The sequence below is a fragment of the Polistes canadensis genome, unplaced genomic scaffold, assembly GCF_001313835.1.
Source record: "Polistes canadensis isolate GaletaPanama2010 unplaced genomic scaffold, ASM131383v1 scaffold_504, whole genome shotgun sequence".
Classification (NCBI taxonomy): domain Eukaryota; kingdom Metazoa; phylum Arthropoda; class Insecta; order Hymenoptera; family Vespidae; genus Polistes; species Polistes canadensis.
In genome coordinates, this window is record NW_014570051.1 from 22,328 (window position 1) to 40,436 (window position 18,109).

General features: G+C 38.0%; 2 protein-coding genes and 1 pseudogene across 2 annotated transcripts in view; all 3 read left to right on the forward strand.

Annotated features, from left to right (window-relative positions):
• LOC106792626 overlaps positions 1-2,895 on the forward strand; it is a 15,493-nt gene extending 12,598 nt beyond the window's left edge. Inside the window, exons 2-9 of the mRNA XM_014759116.1 lie at positions 157-762; positions 866-985; positions 1,094-1,269; positions 1,419-1,707; positions 1,799-1,880; positions 1,965-2,109; positions 2,283-2,472; positions 2,587-2,895. Coding sequence (XP_014614602.1) covers positions 157-762; positions 866-985; positions 1,094-1,269; positions 1,419-1,707; positions 1,799-1,880; positions 1,965-2,109; positions 2,283-2,472; positions 2,587-2,738 — 1,760 coding nt within the window. The 3' untranslated portion in view covers positions 2,739-2,895. The remainder of the gene's footprint in view (positions 1-156; positions 763-865; positions 986-1,093; positions 1,270-1,418; positions 1,708-1,798; positions 1,881-1,964; positions 2,110-2,282; positions 2,473-2,586) is intronic.
• A 7,139-nt stretch (positions 2,896-10,034) lies between these two features.
• LOC106792627 lies at positions 10,035-11,514 on the forward strand (annotated as a pseudogene).
• Positions 11,515-13,964: 2,450 nt separating this feature from the next.
• Positions 13,965-16,712, forward strand: LOC106792628. The gene has a single exon (XM_014759117.1). The coding sequence runs from the start codon at positions 13,965-13,967 to the stop codon at positions 16,710-16,712; it is 2,748 nt and encodes a 915-aa protein (XP_014614603.1).
• Positions 16,713-18,109: the final 1,397 nt, after the last annotated feature.

Consider the following 18,109-nt stretch of genomic DNA (forward strand, 5'->3'; position numbering starts at 1 on the left):
AATTAACATATATAACATATTTATATATAATATAATTAATAATAATATATATAATATACTACTATACTGATATTACTATATTTGAAAAAATAATTTAAATAAGAATAAAATATAATATTTAACACGAAAATATTTTGTTTGTTTGAATAATTATAGAAAACGTATGCCTAAGACCATGGTCTTTCGAACGTATCCCAAATAAAATGATTCGTGGATTGGACAATGCATTAATTTATACATCGACGAAGGAAGCTTGCCTTGCTGCATGTTTGAATGAACACAGATTTACATGTAGATCACTCGAATACAATTACGTAACACTTCAATGTCATCTGAGTGATTCCGATCGACGAACAACCGGACAATACGTTCAATTCGTTGACGCACAAGGGGTTGATTATTTCGAAAATCTTTGTTTAAAAGGAAAAGAAGCGTGCAAGTCTCAAAGGATCTTTCAAATACCAAGAATCGGTGTTGCCGATGATAAAGTTGCACAATATGCTGGCCTTCATTATTACACCGATAAAGAATTGCAAGTTCAAAGTGAATCGGCATGCAGATTGGCATGCGAAATCGAAAATGAATTCCTGTGCAGATCGTTCCTTTATCGTGGTGCACCCCAAGGATCTGCTTACAATTGTCATCTGTTTCATTTGGATCATTGGACCCTTCCTGACGGACCTTCGACTTATCTCAACGCTGAAAGACCATTGATCGATAACGGCGAACGCGTTGGAACATATTTTGAAAACTTTTGCGAAAGTAAGCAACCAATCTCACATTTTGGGTTGAATCATATTCTATTATAAATAAATTAATTAACAAAAAGAAAAGAAAAAGTTAACAGTTAATTGAATTTATTCAGAAGGTACTGGGCCCTTGGCTGATCCGCTTCCGGTTGTTTTCGAAACTACCGAAGATCCTACGGTTAATAATCTGACAAGGAACGATATTAATTGCGATAAAACTGGCACCTGTTACGATGGTAAAATTTTAATACGATTTTTCACACATACACACATACATAATCCCAATGAATATTATATTAAACTTTAATATCTTTGATATATTAATCATTTTTCACATTGAACAGTATCCGTCGATTGCAAGGACACGCGTATTGCAGTTCAAGTTCGTACAAATAAACCGTTCAATGGTAGAATTTATGCACTCGGACGTTCCGAAACTTGCAACATCGATGTTATCAATAGTGATTTATTCAGACTCGACTTGACAATGAGCGGACAGGATTGCAATACTCAAAGCGTGGTAAGTGTTTTTCGTAATCATCATTGATAAAAATTGAAATAAATAAAAATACAAGTGAAAATAAATATAAAATGTTTGTTTAAAATTCACGAAAACATTTGGCTTCGTGTATCAAACATTTTCCTCAAACTTTCTGTTCATGATGGCAGCGTGACGGTTTTCAGACTGGCATCTATTCGAACACAGTGGTACTCCAACATCATTCGGTGGTCATGACAAAGGCTGATAAAATCTACAAGGTTAAATGCACTTACGATATGTCATCAAAGAATATTACATTCGGGATGATGCCTATCAGAGATCCGGAAATGATTAGTATTACTAGCGCACCCGAAGCACCACCACCAAGGATACGAATTCTCGATAGCAGATCCCGTGAAGTTGAAACTGTTAGAATCGGAGATAAATTGACGTTTAGGATTGAAATACCCGAAGACAGTAAGTTTATAATATGTGAAAATGCAATTGGAATAATGTATTAATGTTAATTTGATTTTCAATTAACTTGACACTTGTATTTTAATTATAGCACCGTACGGAATCTTTGCTCGCAGCTGCGTTGCTATGGCCAAAGACTCTAAAAGTACATTCCAAATAATCGACGACGAAGGGTTTGTATTATTTTTCCTATTTGAGAATAAAAATTTGATCAAGAATTTTTGTATCTAACCCCATAAGGTATATTGTAATTTTAGATGTCCAGTTGATCCCTCGATATTCCCAAGTTTCACGCCAGACGGTAACGCACTTCAATCTGTTTACGAAGCCTTCAGGTTTACGGAATCTTATGGTGTCATTTTCCAATGTAACGTCAAGTATTGTCTCGGACCATGTGAACCGGTAATACTAATTTTATTCGTACAATTATTTTTCTTACTTTAAACCTTTTTTTTCAGTATGCTATAAACGCATATGCACGCTTATCAATTTTTATCGATCTTCCTTTAGGTTAAACAAAATTAAAAAAAACAATTATTTAAACAAATTGATCAAAATTTCGAATTGTTTGACAGGCTGTTTGCGAATGGGGACGCGAATCCGTTGAATCATGGGGTAAAAGACGTCGAAGGAACGTCATGAATACTACGGAAGAAAAAGCTGAGGACATGACACTGTCTCAAGAAATTTTGGTCTTAGATTTTGGCGATGAAAAACAATCGGACTTTCTCAAAAGTGACGCTAGCATAGACTTCAACGAAGCAGGTACAATTATTTTACAAATAAAATCTATTTAATTAGAAGTTTGATATGGAATAATATATTCGATCATTATTATTATTATTATTATTTAATTTGGTTTGTTTCTCTTTGTCAAAGATAAAACCGTGACCATCGTAGAACCATGCCCAACAAAAACATCGGTACTAGCATTGGGTGTGACGTGTGCTTTACTGGTTCTCATCTACATATCCACAATTTTCTGCTACTACATGAAAAAATGGTTGTCACCGAGGAAAATGATGCCTTGAGAAGATTACATTCAATCTTTAGCAAACGAACAAAAGGCAAATGATTTAATAGAGGAAACGTTTTTATACGATATAAGCGCATATACACATACACACACACACATAAAAGTACATTTTACCTGCGGCAATAATATCATCGCATACGTGAGAAATATCATGATGCAAATTAAGCAATAAATGTTCGCGAGAAAACAAAAAACAAGAAAAAAAAAGAAAAAAAAAGAAGAAGAAGAAACGTCGAACCTAATCGTTCCATCTTAAAAGTACCTAACCTATAAATCATTTTATTTTTCCATTAACGTACGATTTTCTAATACCTTTTCGCAAAATATTCCATACAAAAATATGTCATACAAAGATCGTAACGTTAATTCGTGATCTATTCGTCAATTAATTAACAAAGAAACATTAATTTTAGAATAATTTTGATGTAATACGTTGTTAAAAAACCACCGCCATTTTTATTGTACGGCAGAGACACGTAACGGGAATATTGTGAAACATTTTAATGATCTTTCGATATCATTTCTAATTTAACAATTTATCTTATCACATTTTAACACAATCACGCGTTTATACTTAAACATTTATATTTATTTATATATTTACAAATGAATTTTTGTCTAACAACGAACGATTAGGTTCAATATGATTCACAAATAAGTTTAGGTACTACTTATTTAAGAAGATCTTTTAAACAGAACGTTAACTATCTCATAATTTTCTCTCTCTCTCTCTTACTTTCTTTATATATGTATCTATCTATCTATCTATCTATCTATCTATCTATCTATCTTTCGTGGCTACTTCTGATCGGGTTGCAAGAAGATAATCGTCTCGATCGTATTCGATCGAAATAAATTCGCTTAAGTATGCGCGCGTGTTTTCTTTTCTGTTTCTTTTTTTTTTTAATGAGATTCTACACGAGACGAATAACGATCGAATGTTTATTTTTTTAAATAATTTTTTGTCCACGAACTTTTGTCGGCTTATAACCCGTATCAAGACTAGCGATATTTAAAGGTTCACGCTTCACTAACGTTTCTAACGAATATAGATAGAATTTAAGTTAGGGATTAAGAAATGGTATGCGAGCATATAGGAGAGAAACAATAATAATAATAATTACAAACNATAGGAGAGAAACAATAATAATAATAATTACAAAAAAAAAAAAGCAAAAAAAACAAGAATAAGAAAGAAAGAAAGAAAGTAAGAGAGAATGCTATATTATACGTGATCGATATATTTTCGATCACAAACGTTTGTTCGTGCGTTAGCAAACAGAACTTAACGATTATAATAATAATAATAATGATAATAATTATAATTATAATAATATCGTAAGTTCTTATATATAGAGTCTAAAGAAATACTCTTCGTAATAAAAACAAGTTTCATAGTATTTTTTTTTTTTGGTGGTGCGCATGGAAATTGCATTCCATTAATCGTATTATAAGGTTTTTATAGTAACAAAGATAACGTAAAACGTATCAATTTAATTAATTAACGAAATCTTACCAGTCTATTCACGATCATGCGAATTCCCGAAGATAATTATATACGTATATAATGTTATATTATAACGTAAAGATGATTCTTCGATTGTTTCGTTATGATTATTTTATTTTTTTTTTTTTTTTTTTTTAAAATATAAATTAATTCAATCATATCGAATTGAAATGATTATCGTATGCTTGTGAATCGACTGAAGTGCAGCAAGACTTCCGGTTAAGGTGCTTACTCTTAAGAGTTAGATTGATAGCTCTGTGTTTTAGTTGCCCGTATAAAAAAAACAAATGACAATATTTTTTCCAAACAATTGAATCACAATTGAATGGTTACCCTTTAATGACAAAATTGTTCTTATTTATTTTTAATATCGAAACCTACGATATTTTATCTATTTTTTTTATTTAACAATTAGTGTAGCATATAAAACGAATTTTTAATAATTTAACAAAGAAAATAAAAAAAAAATATGACAAAAGGGCTATTATTATTCGAGAGCTATTAAAAAATACAAAATGTATATATTACGATCTATTGTATTAAGCATTTCAGAGAACAAGACACATACTTATCATATATCATATGTATTTGTGTACTCTATTTATAAATATAAATATATTAATACACATATATATACATATATATAAATATGTATATATATATGTGTATATACAAGAGACGAATAAGTGTGAAATGTTATTTTTTTTGTTTTATTTGAATATTAATTTAACGGGAGGATCAATGTCGTCAAGAATTTCTCTTTTTTCTTTTTTCACGAGAGTCCGGTTTAGGTGGCAACCTTTTTTATTATTATTATGTTTTTTTTCTCTCTCTCTCTCTCTCTCTCTCTCTTTTCTCCTTCACCGCCTCCGCACTTTTTCCACCCACTTAAAAATATCCTTAGATCGATTATTGCGCATAATCGTTTGAAATAATTGATCTCAGGACTCGTTTACCAGTTGCTAAGAGCCAATTAAGAAAACGGAACAAGATAAAAAAACAAGCTCAACGAAATATATTCAAATTATTATTGAATATACTTATTACTCGTTATAATATACTTCCTGAAATGATTTCATTTGAGAAGATAGAACAAGTTTTATTTTTATTTTTGTTTTACCTTTCTTATCTTTCTTTTATTTCTTCCAAACTGTTCATTTAAAAAAGAAAAAAAGAAAAAGAAATTAATAAAATTTTGATACAAGTTTAAAATGTCAAGGAATGGTTATCTTCCATCGGTTGATACTCACAAAAATGTATGGTTACGAAATGAATGAAAAAGAAATAGATATACAAACGGTCTCCACAAAAACCTAAAATAAATTCTATAATAAAATCATGTAAAAGTTAAACAATTTTTATATAGATTTTAATTTGACAATGATTTTATATTGAAAAATCATAACGAAATGATCAAAATTATTCTTAAAGTAAATTTCAATCATATGATATAATTTTTTGAACGAACATTTTATAGAAGCAACGTAAAAATCAATATCGAAAAATTGTTTTAATATTTGAAGAAAAGAACAAAATTTGATTAAAAATTTCGGTATACTGAAAATTTGTTGAAAAAAACATTCCTATTAGATTACATTAACGTGTGATATTAATTTGGCTTAATATATTATTGGACACCTTGTATATACACATATTACATATACATATTACATATACATACGCAATAATCGGCGATAAGCCAATGTTGAGAGTCCTAGCTTAACGAACGAACCTGTCTGCTGTTAGCTCGTGTTTGTCATCCATGACTAACCGTAGACAACTAACATTTACATTAGCATTACACGACAATAATAGAAATCATTTGACACATCAAAAAAACATCACTTGACATTCTTTAATAATTTAAAAATAAAACCTTTGACGTACGGAATGAAAATAAAATCAAATTCTATATCATCTTATATATATATATATTGTATATACAATCAAATATTACTTAAAGTATATATAGATCTTATTGATCCACAAAATAACAAAAAAATAATAATAATTTATTCGTAATGACTGTTATAAAAATACAAACTATATGTCTCTTTCACTTTTCCCTCCAAAGCGTAATATATTTTATTCACGATAAGAATATTCAATTAAATTCAATCCCCCTCGCGTTCGTTTAAGAATTAATTCGATTTGATTAAACAGATAAATCTTAAATCAGACATAAATTGCGTTATAATAACGAAAGAGCAAACCGTTAGATCAAACGGATAACGAATTTAATGAGCTAAACAACATAAGATATGAAGACATTTTGCAATATCGACGGAAGAAATATAATATATCATTTTAAATGATCTTCCACATAATTATCTCGTTATAAATCGTGCCTGTTTAAATTAAAAACTCTAATTCCGTTTAGAAGGAAGAAAAAAGAAAAAAAACAAAAGAAGGGGAAAAAGAAAAGAACAAAGCGGCCATATTGATTTTTATCGTAAAACCCAATTGGATAAAGAAGAAGAAGAAGAAGAAGATAAAGAATTTAAATAATAAAACCGTTACTCATTCATCCATAAAAAAAAAACAAATTCCATTAAAGTACGAACGTGTGCAAAAAACTAGATGACCTAATTGATGACCTCGTTAAATCCCTACGCCATAGATTTAATTAAACGAGAATGGAATAGATTATTACGTGAAGCATGAATTCAAATATGTAAGATGAACCTTGATAAGGTTATACGATATCTGTCGATAAAACAGAACTGAAACTCGCGTTATACATTTACCTCGGTAGGTAATGTCGATAAATATGATGCGCGCGCCACCGAGGTTAAAATAAAACAAAAGAAAGGAAAGTAATGAGGAGTAGGGGGTGGGGGGTAGGTAGGGAAGAAAGGGAAGGGTTATTGAATCGTTTCGTAGAAATTCAACGTCATAATAATTCTTTATCTCTCTCTCTCGCGCGTTCTCTCTTTCCGTATTATAGTGGAATTCTCCGTTATTATTTGGAATAAAACTAATATATAAACGCGCGGGGAAGAAATGAAAGATCCGGAATACGAAGTCTTCGCATCGAAGTCATCAAAAGCGTTCGTGCCAAAGGCAAAATGCATGGCGGTCAGCCTCGATACGCCTTCGCCAATGATAAGATAAAAGGTTAGCTTGTATATGCATGCAACGTAGAGAAAGAAAAAGATAAAGAAAAAGAAAACGAAAGAAAGAAAGAAAGAGAGAAAAATGAAAAAGAAAAAAAAAAAAGAGAAAGAGAGGATCTAATGTAGGCGTCATAGGCTCTCTCACAACACACATTGCTCACAAAGCTGCTGTTTTACGATGATAAGACTCTATATTATATTTGTATTATTATTATTATTATTATTATTATTATTATTAATATTATTATTGTTATTACTATAATATTATTATTTCCACTGGTCTTCCACGTGTTATCGCGGAAAAAGATGAAAGAGGTAAAATAAGAAGAGCCGAACAAACACGTATGAGGTGCGTGAGTAATAAAAGGAAAGAAACGTTCTCTTCTGACGGAGAGGTTTCTTAAGCTCCTTCCATCTCTTTCTTTATTTCTTTATTTTCTTTCTCTTTCTTGCTCACTCGGTGTGTTCAGGTATGCGCGAGTAGGCGCCATCGTGCGACCGCCCACGGAGAAGGTGTATTTCTGTGTTCGTACGTAGGCAAACGAGCGGTGCGGCCAAGTGTGACGCTTAACCTACGCGAAACACCCGATATATCAGGGACGCAACGCAAGGTTCTTAACAAAATTATGCATCGGTAATGTAGGAATGTTGACTGGATAGATGGTGGGCCCTATTATACGACTTTCAATCTTTCCCAATCTTTCTTATCTTTTCTTTCTTTTTTGATGGGGGTTTTTTTTTTTATTTCTTTTCATTCTATCATTCTCAATCACCCTATTGATTTAAAACGAATTCTAAACGTACGTTCCTGGTTATCCTTCTTTCGCGCTCTTGGTCACGAGACAAGATCTTAAAAGAGAAAGCAACAGTAACAGCAACAGCAAGTAAAATAAACGCGAGATAGAAGTAAGGTGGACCCGATCGAAACTGACCTTATGAAAGTTATTATACCTATAAATTATATTACCGATCCTTTAAAACTAATTGAGTTTGAGTTTCACAGTTAATTTAACGGTTATCGATCTGTAGTTTTGAATAGAGCCCACCAATAAGCTCTCGTTACTCATTTGCATACGTGCGTATTATAGGTTAGTTTCTTTTCAGAGAAAGTCGTCAAAATACCGTACCATTGGTCAGACACCAACGTCACGTGGCCATTTCTCTTTCGTGCGCATTAATTATAAACGTCTTAACCTGTTTCTTTCTTTCCTTTCCTTTCTTTACTTTACTTTTTCTTTTATTATTTCCTTATGAAATGAAAAGATTAACTTTTTAAACAACGGATATAGATTTTCGCGACAATGATATGACTAATGCGGCCCTGAGTATACGAGCGATTAGGTTCGACACCATACACGCATACACGATTCACTAATGTAATTTAATGTGTGTGTGTGTGTGTGTATGTGCAAATACGCACCACTACGCATAAATTCGTAAACAGGGACGATACGAATACATGGACATATACGAAAACTAACACGAAGAAAAATTCAAACTAATATATGTACGAGGTTGTTGCACGTGTGGCGCTCTCCTAGTCGGCGTGCACATAAATAAACTAAAGTATAAACTCGAGTTTGCGATTTAAAAGAGCAGCTAACGAAACCCTTTCCACCCTATTCGAAAGAAAATACGGTACGAGTATGCGTTTTATCTTATTTCGCAACAGTCCTATCTAATTATTCGACATGAAAATGAAAACATATGGAGAGTACTCGTATGTGATCTTCCACCCATGTAATTTAACAAGCACATTGACTCTCTCTCTCTCTCTCTCTCTCTTTCTATTTTTCTCTTCATTGAACGAATGGATTATTATTATTATTATTATTATTATTAGTTTTATTAACTCCTTATCGAGCTAACAAGCTACTGATGTAATCGACCTAGCGCATACGTGCATACAAATACATATATTTATGTACGTGTGTGTGTGTGCGTGTACGTGCATAATGCTCGATTACGAAGGACAGACTCATCGTTTCTCGAGCAGAGATTTTTTTCTAAGGAAACATGAGATAAGAAGTCGTACAAGCTGATAACGGAGTCTTTTCCAAAGTCCGGCGATGAGAAGAACAACGGGCAAGAAGAGATAGAAACTTTTAAAATATTATACGTTAGAAAATCCACAATCTAAAATAATTCAAAGAAATGTTATATCGAATTAAATATACAATAATTAATCAGTTAGCCAAAAGATTTTGTACTTCCTACGAAAAAACGCAAAACTGATCGTCTCTTATTTTTTTTTTTTTGGTGACCATTCTCATTCATTCATTCATGTCGTTTCTTCGAAGAATTTTTAAAATCCTTAAATATCACGTATTTCGTATATGGCCCCCATGTGCGTTACGAGAAACACCCGAAACACCACCAACGTGTTCTCTGTTCTCTTTCAATGGGGAATTCGACTTCGAGTATTATAAAAGAATATTCGTGTATTGAAGGTGCGAAGAAACTCAGCTATATGTTCAGGCTCCTTCAGACTTTATCGGAGGAGGGTTCATGTGGAGTATACGTATATATATATATACTGGAAGAAAAAGGAAAGCAAAGGGAACGTGACGAAGATGAGATGAGACGAAACGAGACGAGTAGAACGAATAGGAGGAAGAAAGATAGAAAGAAAGAATGAAAGAAAGAATGAAAGAAAGAAAGAGAGAGGGAATGGTCGGCACATCATTTGGGCGCCGAGAAGTCTGGCGTGACCAGGGCAGGCCAGAGGCGCGTCTCTGGTTACGCGACCATTTGGGGCGCCAACACTCATGCATAGAGAGAGAGAAGAATCGTGGGGAGAGGGGAAAGCAAAAGCCATCGGAAGATCGTCGACGGGGCCATAGTAGAATGGCAAAGGAAGGAAAACCAAGAGAGAGAGAGAGAGGAGGGGAACAGGAGGCCCCTTAGGCACATTCCAGCGGGACTCGAGTTTTCAAACATGGCTACCCGCGTGAATGTAGGTCCACGACCGATCCTACGATACGCAGAGAGCAGCGGCGTGCTGTCTTTTTCTCTCTTTCTCTTTTTCCTTCTCATCCCCATCACCGCCGGACTCTCTTCTCCGTTGCACGAGCGCGATTCGCTTTAACCTCCCTCCTACTCTACGACGACTAGCAGCACACATACCGGAATCCCCCTCCTTACGTCCCTGTTCGTCCAACTTCTCCTCCTCCTCCTCCACCTTCGCCACCACCTCCTGCTGCTGCTGTTACAGCCACTACCCCTGCCCCTGCCCCTGCTCATGTCCCCTTTCCTCCTTTCACCCGTCGATCTTCTCTTTCCCTCTCGTAAACCCAGCCGACCAAGCCGACCGAGCTGGCGACACCCTGTCTGGCAAGACCGGCCGACGACGGACAAAGGAGGGGGAGCTCTGCCTGCTGGCTGCCATGTTGCCACATTTCTTTCCTTGGGCTGCGCCTACCTTCTCGATCCCAAGGACAAATTCGACGAGCCGTGCCAGCCGTCGTGGCGCGCTAGGCGACTGCCGGTCTGACTTAGCTGCTGCCGCTGGCTGCTGCTGCCACTGCTGATGCTGCTGCTGCGCCACGTCCGTCGCATCAATCTGCTCTTTTTTTTTTCTGTTTTTTTTTTTTTCTTTTTTATCGCCGTCTCTTTCCTTTCTCTATCTATCCTTTCCTTTCGTTCAACAACTCTATTTAACGGGATTTAGATTGTGGGATTTACATGGGAATGAAAATTTATCGTGCAAAAGAAAGAAGAATTATTATTTTTCCAACGAGAGAGAGAGAGAGAGAGAGAGAATTATCCGATATGACGAAACGTGTCTCCTGTTGCGAGCAGATCGCAATCGTAGCTCGAGATTTCGATCAAATGCCAAAACGATGAGCTGTTACGGTACGAAGGTCGATACGGAATGGAGAAAGCAGGTATATTCCCTCTTTTGCTGCCGAAAACCTTGGAGATCAGTTTCATACCTGACTCGAACGTTAACCCTCCTAATTCTAGAAAAACGGTCAGGCTAGTTTTCTTTTGGGAATTTCCAAAAGAATACCGACGATACTTTTATACTGAAAAACTGTTGAAGTGGACATGAAAATTTACGACCCCGTCCCTTTTTCTTAATCTTTCTCTTTCCATCTTTTGTTTCCCTTCCTCTCTTTCTTCTTCCTTTCCAAGTCACGTCGATCGCTAGCTAGCTAGCTAGCTAGCTAGCTAACTTGTCGGTTCGTTCGTTCGTCGTATACTCTCGTCTCGTCTCTTCTCTCTGTCGTCGTCGTCGTCGTCGTCGTCGAAGAAGTATGTATACGTGCCAACGCGCAGCTTGCGTCATCGCCTCGCGAGTTGGCCTACGCGCAAGACGTAGAAGCATGGCAACCGCGCGGACGCGTAGCTAAACGTATTAACCGTCGACTCCATGCCACAAAAACAACATGATCTCATTTCGCGGCGCATACACCGAGAAATCCGTGTTTCGTACTTGCGAGCATTTCGCGTTCTCTTGCTATCCCGATTTCCAAGAAGTCCCGCAATTTCCACCATCGAAAGGTTTTGCCATTAACTTAAAGAGAATGAAATAAATAAAGTAGGAAACTGGTCTTTCGTATCGTCATAAATTCGTGGAACCTAACGGTAATCCTAAAAAGATGACAATTATAACAAAGAAAAAGAAAGTTCCAATTGTATTGGCCTATAGATTTAATACTAAAGACAATTTCTACCCTGATATAACTCTACCTATTACACGATAAGTCTAAGCGGTCATGGGCACTTTCCTGGAAGACAAAATCCCCTCGCTTCCTCCCTTTAAATACCACCTACATCAGCATTTCCTCCTCTACACTTCTTTACCACCGTCATCTACGTAAAGCAAAACTTTCCTCCTGTTCTACGGCTCGTCGCGTTAAGATCGATGATTGTTCTTTATTATTTTAACAATATCTACCGTCTCTTTAGATCGTGACGGAAGTAATACTTAAAAAAAACAAGTAAAAAAGAGGAGGAGGAGGAAGTACGATACAAGAAAGAAAAGAAAAGAATCAATCAGAATCTTTTGTATCCCGTACACGTATTCTATTTACTTCTCTAACTCTTCTTGTCACGATACCCTACGTCATCGTTATATCACACAACGAATGAACGAGTTGCGCCTGGCTGGCTGGCTGGCTGGCTAGCTGGCTGGTTGGCTGCATCTCTTGTTCTCACGAGTCCGAAGACTCGTTTTTATTAGGCTCTCTTACGAACGCAATCCCGAGATAGACGGGTGACTTAGAAACGAGAGGAGTATATACATAGGACGATGCAACCGTGCTAATTTTATCCAAAATGCATCTATCGTTCCTTGAAAGACGTTTCCCTTTTGGAAGGGAAGAAGAAGGACAAAAATTCATATATATAGCATAGCAAAAAAAGAGTAACGGGGAGTGAGAAAGAGAGAGACAGAGATCAGAGCGTGAAACGCGCGAAAGAAAACATAGGCTATGGTAGTATTAGTTTGCTGGTGCTGTTAGAGTTCTACCGTCCTTCTGGACGGAGATTGAAAGGAGAGAAAGGCCCGCAAAAATGCACGGCTCCGCGCTGGCTGCCGTTGCGCCAGCGGTGGTGGCGGCGACGGCAGCGGCGGCAAACGGCTGGACGAGAGAGACCATGGCAGACAATATGGCGCCGGTGGAGCAGCGTCGTCACGCTGCTGTGACGTTTCCCGCGCACGTCATCGACGGAAGCGAGCCTGCAATATGGCGGAGCAGCACAAACCCTAAGCGAGGTGCGAACGAACGCCCGAGACGGTAGAGGGGACAGCGGGTGGGGCGCCTACGCTCACGGCTAGAAGAGGAGATCAAGAAAGAGATAGACGACAGCGGGCTGGAGGTGATATGTATGAGTAGGATATATATGTGTGTATAGATGTGAGAAGAGGGTGAACAGTGTAGAGAAGGGAGAGGAGACGCATGCATGCATACACGCGCACATATAATATATACACGGAGAAGAAAAAGAAGAACTAAACGGGCGACGGTGGACGGTGGACCAGCCAGCCGGCCGCGCGCTCGTTTGAGAAGAACCGAGTTAAGCTCCAGACGAAGGGAGGGGGTACGGTTTACTGAGAAGAGAGGCATAGAGGGGAGGTGAGACAAAGCAAAACGGAGAGAGCGCCGGTGTCGCATTCTGACCAGCAGCAGTGGGGGATATAGACTACAGGAGAAAGAAAGAGATAGAATAGAGGGAGATCAAAGAGAAGGGGAAAAGAGCGTTTCGGTGGGAAGTGGCTACGGTCTCGGACTCGTAAGAGGGGATGAAAATTAGTTACGGCATCTACCAAGACCTAAAAGGAACTCCGTACTCCGTGCGGTCAGACTAGTTCGTGTGATGTTACGCGCCGAGGTACCCCCGTGCATCGTCGTCGTTTTAGTCATTTTAGTTTTTGTTCCCGTAAAGTTGTTCATAGTGCCTCTAGTGTTTCGTCCTGTTCAACGTACCACGTTTTATTATTGTGTTAAATAAAAAACTTATGTGATTATTCATTGACACGCCTTTTGACGCACTCGCAAACATACTACATGATAGTTGCCCCATTACGTGCTTGTCTCTCGCCATGACCCGTGGTACTAGTGAGATACTCGCAGAGGGAACTACGGTGAACATGGTGCATCGCAAACAACAGCGATCGCTCCATCAACAACAACAGCAACAGCAGCAACAACAATCGTCACAACAAAACGTACGGAAGTCAGTGAGTGTGATGGGAAGCAGGCGCATATTTGCACCGTCCTTTAAGCTCAAGGTCCTTGATTCTTATAGGCATGACATCGATTGTCGTGGCAATCAACGCGCTACAGCTAGAAAGTATGGCATACATCGCCGACAGATACAAAAGTGGCTTCAATGCGAAGATAATTTGAGAAACAGTTGCGCCGAAACTAATAATTCGAACTCTATAGTATCAGCTTCGTCACCGTCGTTGTCCTCTTCTTCTTCTTTATCTTCCTCCTCGTCGCCGACGTCAACGACAACGGTGATCTCGAAACAACACGACGTAACACTGTCGACATCGGAAGGGGCTGCGATGCCCGGCGTGACTCCAGCGGTGCCGGCGCCGGCCTTGAACCTCGGTCTCGCCAGACTGCACGGCGACGAGTCGACCGTCCGGCCCCCCCTACCTCTTCTTCCGTCACGTCCTCTTACTCGAGATTCGCCCTCGTCACCACGGTACACGCATTCAACATCCGAAATCGTTCCATCGGCTACGACCACAACCACAACGACGATGACCATCGTTGATGGGTATAGTAATGGGCCACGTGATCAACACCAACGTTCAGGATGTCACGGCGAAATCGAAAATGAATCGATGCATCAAATTTCCGCGTTGAACGAACGCGAAAGGAACTTTTACGATTGGAATAGTAGTATCGAGGAACAACGTAAGCGTCATTTTGAAAGTAATTCCCATTACGATATCGTCAACGAGTCTAAATTATACGGAACGTTCAAGAATTCTTTCCGATCGAGTATTCAAGATTTCCCATTCCAATTGATGGAAACCGCTGCGTCAACGATTACCAGTAGTCCTACTACTACTCCTGGTAGCGTCGATTCATCCTCAATGGACGGAATTGCTTATTGTAGAACGATAACGCCGTCAATGGTAAAAACGGAATGTTCAAGCCCAGTCATCGCGGCTGCCTGGACGGAACATCCAGCACCTATCTCTCCTAAGAAAGCTACGCGAGTAGCAGGTGTTAACGATTGCTACGGTGGAAGTAACACGTCCACCGTCGTTCTTTTAAATGAATCTTTATATTCGAACAAGTGTTCCGAGTCAATTGGAAAAAGAAATCGTATGACTGTATTAGAATTAGAAAATATGGAAGATAAAAGACGAAGGTTATTCTGTGACGTCAGAATCAAGAAGGAAGAGATAGACGAGGAGGAAGAGGAAGAATCAAGGTTACCCGGAGAAGAAGAGACCCGCGAAGGGGACCGGGTGCCGTCATTTTGCATCGATTCTCATCCAGCAGGACGGACTACGTTTCCCGTTGACTCTAGGAGTCCCGATGACGATCAAGAGGGAATCTATTATTCCGAGCCTGGAAGTATTTCAGCGAGATCCAGTAGCGGCAGTTGTTCGGACAGCGAAATGGAAAGCCTAGTCGAGTATTGTCAATCTAACGAAACTAGGACTTCGTCGAACGATTTAGGCCGACGAAGATCCTTCTCTTTGCGTTTCAAACTCGACGTATTGGATGCTTTCCATCAGGACATAGGAGTGGCAGGAAATCAACGTGCAACCGCGAGGAAGTTTGGCATTAATCGTCGCCAGGTACAAAAGTGGCTCGGCCAGGAAAGCGAGTTAAGAGGCGAAATTGCATTGAGGGGTAACGCTAGACAAAGATTAGGTCCGAGCCAAGAACAAACGATCATTTCGTTAGACTTTCCAGTCGATTTGAGAACAAATTATTCCGTTTCGCCTATTGCCGAGGAGGAATGCGTTGATGTAGAGTACATTGAACGATCTATGCCATTTCACGTTTTACCGAATCAACAAAGTGGTGATTGTTGCGAATGGGCATCCCCGTCGTCGACGTCTCTTCCAAATAATCGGCCAACTAATTTATCACCAGAAATCCTATTAGAATCATCGAGGATTTGTACAAGATATTCGTGTTGCATGGAAGGATCAAATTCATCTTGTTATCAAGAGCTACGTTCCTCCCGAGGATCATCCTATACGGATTCCGTAACCGGACTATCGTCCCATTGTTATTTATCACCACGAGAATACAACGAAACTGGGCCGGAGGAATCGCCAAATAAACGACGACGATGTACGGCTACGTTATCCTGTTGTTACGATGAATTTATTTTTACCTCACCGAAAGGATCTATTCGCATGGATACGGATGAAACCCCGCCGCAGGAGGCGCCACTCTGTCTGGTCAAGCAAAAAAGATGCTTAGATTTCTCTCCGTCGCTAGTAGAACCAGTCACGAGTACTGTTCCAACTCCTCCAATCTCGCAGCAAGTACAACCACAACCACAACCACCATCAGCACTACCACCATCAACAACAACAACAACTAATAGTAAAGATGCCATACTCTTCAAGCCTTACTTAGACAATCCTATAAGTAAACCTAGCAAGGAGATTGGTGTTAATCGCGATCCCTCACCTTTCGGAACTCACAATCTTCTTAACCACGACAATAACAACTGCCAGAGTTTATGCAATCTAAACGAGGACCGAATTGGGCATGGTTACGCTATCGAACTCAATCTTAAAGTACCGTTGTCTTGGAGGAATCAGAGTAGTAGTACACTGTACCCCGATTTCCATCCTATAAGAAGCGCATTCGTTAGGTATCCGACTAGTAGTCCACACTTCATCTAGCCCTATTACCGTCGTCAATTTTATTATTTAAATTTGTCGAACACATACAATATTTTAATTACCTTACGAAGAACGGAACAGGTGTATGGGAAGTGCAACGATTTCTTAATAATATTCGTTACATGTATATACATATATATATATATATAAAGATGAGACTAAAGTTCACAATGTTAACAATATTTTTTCAATCAAAGGATAATGCAAGGTAATAAAAATTAGGAAATATAGTGGTGGGGGGTCCAGTGTTACGATGATGACGATTAAATATACCGCGGGAATCTGTACGTGATCTACGACACGTAGACGAACGTCTTTCAACGAACAAGTTCTTATCTTTTCCGTGGATCGACGCCTGTCAACATCGTAACATGGTTGTGTTTTAGCGATAAGGAATGTATAATCCGCCGGCCATTGGTCAAGAAAGAAAAGGGAATAGGAGCCACCACTTGTATTCTTCTTCTTCTTTTTTTCTTCTCAATATCTTCCTATTCCAGGCCCCACCCCCCTTATTACCCCCAATTGCCCCCCACTGTTATCACTTCGATGATTTAGTCGACGCTTAATCAGCGTCGGTTAACTTTTCCGAGATTAAAACCTGGTGACTACTATCAGCTAGGCCGTTTAGAGGTCGAGTACGCGTGCTATAATTACGGAATTATGTCAGCTGCCCACGTGATCAAAGAAAAGATAAAGAATTTCATGATTTTCGATTGGAAACGTGTGTGTGTGTGTGTGTGTGCGTGCGAAAAAAAATTTAGAAATAATATATCGATATAGGTTTCGTATAATAATTTATCGGAGGCGTATATATTAGTTTTAAAGAAAATATTTTTCTACGCCAGAGCCCCCTCTTATACTGCGAGATGAGGATAAACGAATTTTTAGATGTGGTTAGAAAATAAAGAAAAATAAAAAACAAATAATAGTAATAATAATAATAGTAATAATAATACAAAAGGGGAGGAAGGGTTAGTTAATGGAGAGGATAGAAAAAAAAAAAGATAAATGGTAGCCATCGCGTGAAGAAAATGGCCGAAAATTTAAGGGGAATTCGTGTCGCAACACAATAATAATTATAATAATAATAATATCGACGATTCAGAAACGCTTCCGTTCGAGAAAGATCAGAAAACTACGCGTGCCTTTTAATTTTTTCTTTTATTCAATCGTGAGCACATAGATAATTTTTTGTTTTGTCTATGTATTATATATTGTATAATGTACGTACGCGTACGTAGTGTATGTGTAGTATATTGCAATATGCATTTTGAACGCATACACCCCGCGTGCGTATAGGAAAAAAACTATATATATATAGGTTTCTAATTATAATATATTTATTAACCCTCCCGCCAACCCTTCTCGACACGGTTCGTTTCAATATGTCACATACA